Source organism: Rattus norvegicus, chromosome 2 (assembly GCF_021556685.1).
Source record: "Rattus norvegicus strain SHRSP/BbbUtx chromosome 2, alternate assembly SHRSP_T2T, whole genome shotgun sequence".
In the NCBI taxonomy this organism is placed as follows: Eukaryota; Metazoa; Chordata; class Mammalia; order Rodentia; family Muridae; genus Rattus; species Rattus norvegicus.
Window position 1 is genome coordinate 229,360,703 of NC_141535.1, and position 6,218 is coordinate 229,366,920.

Genomic DNA, 6,218 nt, shown 5'->3' on the forward strand with positions numbered 1-6,218 from the left:
CTAGTTATACTGAAAGAAAATGAACACATTTTGATTTGCATTTTTAATGCATCGACTAATACACTACAGCTTTATAAAATGCATTTAAATCCTTTTTCTTTTTTAAAGAAATACTAATGTTTCTTGTCTCCTGTGTCTTGTAGGAGGGTATACAAGGAAAGGTTAGGACTTCCTCCGAAGATAGTGATTGGTTATCAGTCCCACGCAGACACAGCTACAAAGAGCGGCTCCACCACTAAAAATAGGTTTGTTGTTTAAGAAGACACCTTCTGAGTATCCTCACAGGAGACTGCGTCACGCAATCGAGATTGGGAGCTGAACCAAAGCCTCATCAAAGCAGAGTGGACTGCACTGAAGCTGACTCCATCCAAGTGTTGCTAAGATATAAGAGAAGTCTCATTCGCCTTTGTCTTGTACTTCTGTGTTCATTCTCCTCCCCCACCCCAATTTTTGCTAGTGTGTCCACCATCCCAATCAAAGAATTACAGTATACGTCACCCCAGAACCCACAGATGTGTTCCTGGCCCGCTCTGTAACAGCCGGGTAGAGTTACCACGACACACACTTGCCTTTCCACAGTATTCGAAAAAGAACGTGCATTTCTGTCACCTTAGCAGGAAAAGATCTGGTTTTGTTCCACTCCATGCAGGAGCGGATTTGCTGGTGTGAGAGTCTAAGTACAGCTTTCTAGCAACCTTCTGTTTTCTGTCACAGCATTGTCCTTGCTGTCCTCTTGCTGATGGCTGCTAGATGTTAATTTATTTGCTTCCCTCCTTGATAACATTAGTGATTCTGATTTCAGTTTTTCATTTGTTTTGCTTTTGTTTTTTTCCTCATGTAACATTGGTGAAGGATCCAGGACTATGACAGAAAGGTGGAATAAACATTACATTTGTGCATTCTTTGGTAATTTTTTTGTTTTTTGTAACTACAAAGCTTTGCTACAAATTTATGCATTTCATTCAAATCAGTGATCTATGTCTGTGTGATCCCTAAACATAATTGTGGACTATAAAAATGTAACACCATAATTACATTCCTAACTAGAATTAGTTGTCTGCTTTTGTATCTTTATGCTGTACTTTAACACTTTGTATTACTTAGGTTATTTTGCTTTGGTTACAATGGCTCAAGTAGAAAAGCGGTCCCATCCATATTAAGACAGTGTACAAAACTGTAAATAAAATGTGTACAGTGAATTGTCTTTTAGACAACTAGATTTGTCCTTTTATTTCTCCATCTCTAGAAGGAATCTGTACTCCATATTGCAAGGCAGTCTCTTGTGTCTTCTTAGTGTCTTCCCCATGCACAGCCTAAGTTTGGAGCACTAGTTTATTATTATGTTTATTACAATTTTTAATAAATTGAATAGGTAGTATCACATGTAATTAAACTGATGTGGCTATCTTTTTTGATAAAGTTAAGACACAGTTTTTCAGTCTTAGGTTAATAATGTACTTAGAATATGTTAAAATTCATGAGAATTGGGATTTTGGTGTATCACCATTTGATAGGAACAGTGGCTATAAACTGAGTGTTGAGTTTAAGATGTTTTTACTTAATGGCCAGAAAATTAGAATAAGGAAGGTTAGGGGAATGTGCATTAGGAACATTAGTGTTACTATCTGAATAAAACATAATAAACAAGTATTAAGAACTATTTATATTGGTCAGTTGTTGCAGTATGGTTCTCTGTAAACTTGAAACCTTGATCTATTCCTTGTATCATTTAAAGCAAACATGAAGACATTTTGTCTGCACTACATAACTGTGTATTGTTTGGATCTAGTGAAATGAGGTGTGGCTGTCACAGACCAAAGGGTAAGCTGAACTATGGGTGGCAGAGTGGAGACCGCTGGTGAGAGAAGAATGCTCTGTAAGTGGTTATTATTATGAGTTCATCCTTTTCACACTGGTAACTTGATAAAGATCCTTATAAAATAAATATGGAATTAATAGCATTGCTCTTATTATGTACTTAAAGAATGACTGCTCTTGCTGTCGCAAACACTCCGGGTTCAGTGCTTTGGCAATAGTGATGCTTACAGTCTTGGCATTCTGTACCTAATGTCTGTCTGTGGACATTGCAGCAGGGGTGGCCTGTGTCGGGCTGCATTCCTGGCTGTCTTGTGAATGTGAGGCCCGGGTTGGACACCTGGAGCTGATTGATACAGTGCCGTCATGAAAGTGGCTGGTGATAGGACTTCCTTACCACAAGTGGGTTTCTAGTAGGTGTATCTATTAGCGATTAATGCTTGTATTTCTTTAATTCAAATTTAACTATCAACTTTAGAAGTGAGAACATAAATACAGTTCTAAAGTTAAAAACTTTCATTAGGATGCATTTTTGTAAGAGAAAATTGAAATAATTTGTAATGGATGAGTAATTACAATGGAGAAATGAAAACCTGGACAGAAGGATTTCGTATATACTGAGTAGGAAATAACTACAGCACTTACACATAAGTCAGGCAGTGTTCTAGTCATGTCACGTGTACATGTATATGTAGGTGTGTCTCCTTTTTATACATGAAACAGAAGCATTAGGATTTAAATATGAGCTGAAGTGTGAACTTGAGTCCAGGATTTGCATCCAGTATCCTTGGTCACATACTGTCTGAGGATGAACGTCTGATAGGTCAGCAAACACTGACAGACTTAGCTCGGCACATAAACTAGCAACCGTGGAGAGTAGGTACGGGGTTCAAGTAGAAATATTTTCATCGGCGCTCTAAATCACCATTTAAGATACATGGTAGGGGCTGGGGATTTAGCTCAGTGGTAGAGCGCTTACCTAGGAAGCGCAAGGCCCTGGGTTCGGTCCCCAGCTCCGAAAAAAAGAACCAAAAAAAAAAAAAAAAAAAAGATACATGGTAAAGTGTTCAAATTGATAGTGACAGAAGTTCTTGAATGCTGAAGTTGGATTTAAAGGTGAAGTTTAGTGGATGGCCTGAAGGGTGGGTACATGTCTGTAATTACAGTGCTGAGACAGAATGACCATAAGGCCAGCCTGGGTTACAGAAACCCTTTATCAAAGACAAGGGCTGGGGATATGCCTCACTGAGTGTTCGCCAAGCATGTGCTATGTTCTGTGTGGTCGCCAGCACTGTCAGAAGAAAATGAGGTGTAGTGTTGGGTCTCTGCTAATATGTATCTCATGTTTCCTAACTCTTCAGTCTGAAGTATTCTAGTCAGGTGGATGTTCTCATTTTGCACTAGACCTCAATACACTGTGAAGAATACACATCAGATTGATAACTACACCTGGTCCATAGTGCTTGTTCTAGGACAACTAAGGCTGCATAAATCCTGTCTAGCATGGACTCCAAATGAATCCCGCTGTGGGACCATCTCTGGAAGCCAGTACATGTAAATGCCAGTTTGTAACACCTCCCTCCAGGTTTAAATCACTAAACTTAAGCTTTGGTCATGCCAGTCATGTGTGTGGTTTTGTTTCTTTGATGTATATGCATGTTTTGTATCGTGTGGTACCTGAGATGGTCAGGACATGTAATATCCTGCAACTGGAGTTAATAAAGCACAATTGTGAGCCACCATGCTAGTGCTGGGAACCAGCTGGGTCTTATGCAAAAACATAACCGCTCCTAACTTGGGAGCCGTTACTCCAGCCCCATGGCTCTGTTTATGTGACAGTATGTTCGCCTGTTTTTCATGGCAGGCTTTCTCTCTAGCCCTGGCTGTCCTAAAACTCATTGTAGCCGGGCTGCAATTTTAGGTGTACACCATTTCTGCCCATTAGTACTTTGATTTTCTTTGGGGGGAAAGGAGAGCTTGGTGTGGTGGCAGTGCATGCCTTTAATCCAGCACTCAGGAGGTAGAGGAAGGCCGAGCTCTGTGAGTTTAAGGCTAGCCTGATGTACAGAGCGAGTTCCAGGACAGCCAGGGCTACATACAGATCATTTATATACATATATTGGTATTTTGAGGCATAGCCTTGGCTGTTCTGGAACTCATTCTGTAGACCAGGCTGACCACCTTCCTCTGCTTCCAGAATCCTGGGATTAGAGGTGGTCACTACCACCACCACCCAGCTTTGTATTCTCAAGTTAAGGCTCTCTGGCCCAGACAGCAATAAATATTTAAATCAGTGGTTCTGCCCAGCAGCCCACTTGTTTTAAAAAAAAAAAAAATGAAAAACACTATCTTAAAACTTAAAAAAAAAAAAAAAAGAACTTATTACCTGTTTTGTTTGGGTTTTCTCTTTTCCTTTTGAGCTTAGGTTCTACACAGCCCAGAATGGCTTAAACCTGTTTCAGCCTCCCAAATGTGGGGATTACATCTGTGCTAGCACACCTTACTCCTTGTCTGTGCCTTTTCTTAGCCCTGGCTGTCAGGAAAGTCAGATCATCTTATTGCAGAGTGCTGGGATTAAAGGCATGCACTGCCAACCTTGCCTGCCTTTTGGGGGGTGGGAGTGGAGGGGTTCTCTAATTGACGAAATAGGGCTTGAATACGATTTTAGCTCTGACAAGTACAAAATGGAGCGTTTGGTAATGCGAGTAAAATGTTGGCTACTCTGAAATGGCAAAAAGGCATTTAGAACTTGCTTCTCGACTTACATGTAATACTGCTGGAAATTTTGGGGAACATGTTGTGCAGAAATTACTTGGTATGTGTGTTTCCAACCCTGAAGAGGCTGAAGCTCGGGGATTGACATTTCCAGCACATAGCTAACTACTACACACATACTTATATAACATACCATATGTACTATACATAGCTCCTGTCTAAAACAGGGAGCGAGTCTAGGTTCAGATTGTTTATAAAGGCTACTCACATTCCACATTTCTGAGTGCCTAATTGCCACTTGTCTTTTTGCCATTTTTTTTTTTTTTTTTTGAGCTGGGGACCGAACCCAGGGCCTTGCGCTTCCTAGGCAAGTGCTCTACCACTGAGCTAAATCCCCAGCCTGTCTTTTTGCCATTTAATGTTCTGTATGGTGTCTCATTCCTAAAAATGAGCCAATCAGTCTCCCTGTGACCTCTGCTGAGCCTGTGCCTTTTAGAACCTACCGTGGACCCCACTCACCTGGCAGCTTAGCTTAGCTTTGCCTGTGACTGTCTACGGTTGGGTAGTTGCCACGGCAGCCCTTGGGATGCAGGTACTGCTCTCCGAAGCTGTGATAGGAAGTGTGATGTCAGTGACGCTCGACGCCACTGACCACATGTGGCGCTCTCTGCCAGTTCTCAACAGCCACACCTCAAGGTCTCGCTATTCCTGGATAGTGGCAGTCCTGTACGCTTCAGGCAGCATATTCCACTGGGTCTCCCTCAGTTCTGCTCCACAACGTCTGCTACGGTGCTTCTCAAGTGGGCTTTGAAGATCTTGAGTGACTCAGACGAGTTGAAGAAACTGAGGAACAGTTGTTTCAGAGCAGTTAAGAGTTGTTCCTTCTGAGTCTGCTAGTGAGACGCACCTGAGGTTGCCACTGTCTGTCTACAGAGATGAAAGAATAAAACTGTTCTGTACGGTTTTTCTTACAAGTTAACAATAAAAGGTACATTTTGTCTCATGACCTCATTTACATACATATGTACTAAAAAGGTATTCCATGTGACATATGCAGTGAGTTCTGAGGTTTTCTGTGCAGTCTTTATCCCTTCTCTGTCGCCATGGATACCCATGTAGTATACCATAAAAGACGCCTGTGGTAACGGGGCTGTGTATGCTCTGAAGTCTGCCTCAGTGTTCTGTTGTGGTGAAGGAACTCTGACCATGACAACTCTTACTTTAAAAAGGCATTCCGTGGACTTGCTTACAGTCTTAGCAGTTTAGTTCCTTATGGCTGGAACATGGCTGCATGCAGGAAGAAAGGGACACTTAGATTCCAAGTGCTGTCACCTGAAAGCCAGTGGTGGCAGTGCACACGCGAACTTGTAATCCCAGCGCTGAGGGGTGGACACAGGAGGGGCCCCTTGTGCTGGCCAACCAGTCTAGCTGAAACAAACAGACCTTGTGTCAAAAAATAAAGACCTCATAAAAGGTTGTGGGAAAGAACCTGGAAGCTGACCCCTGACCCACCCCCACCCCCCACTTCCACAAATACAAAATCTTTTTAAAAGGAGTGTCTTGGGATGAGATTTTGAAGCAGTTGTGAAGGGAGCACTTGCCTGAATCTGTTTCCTTCCCTCCCACCCCTGCTTTACATTGGCACCCTACCATAAGAGCATTCTAGAGCCGGAGGGATGCTCATCAGA

General features: G+C 42.1%; 1 protein-coding gene across 2 annotated transcripts in view; it reads left to right on the forward strand.

Moving 5' to 3' along the window:
• Positions 1-1,961, forward strand: part of Eif4e (eukaryotic translation initiation factor 4E) — a 32,594-nt gene extending 30,633 nt beyond the window's left edge. Inside the window, exon 8 of one of the 2 annotated variants that reach the window (XM_087614607.1) lies at positions 144-1,214. In XM_087614607.1, coding sequence (XP_087470733.1) covers positions 144-258 — 115 coding nt within the window. In that variant the 3' untranslated portion in view covers positions 259-1,214. 2 annotated transcript variants of the gene reach the window in all.
• Positions 1,962-6,218: the final 4,257 nt, after the last annotated feature.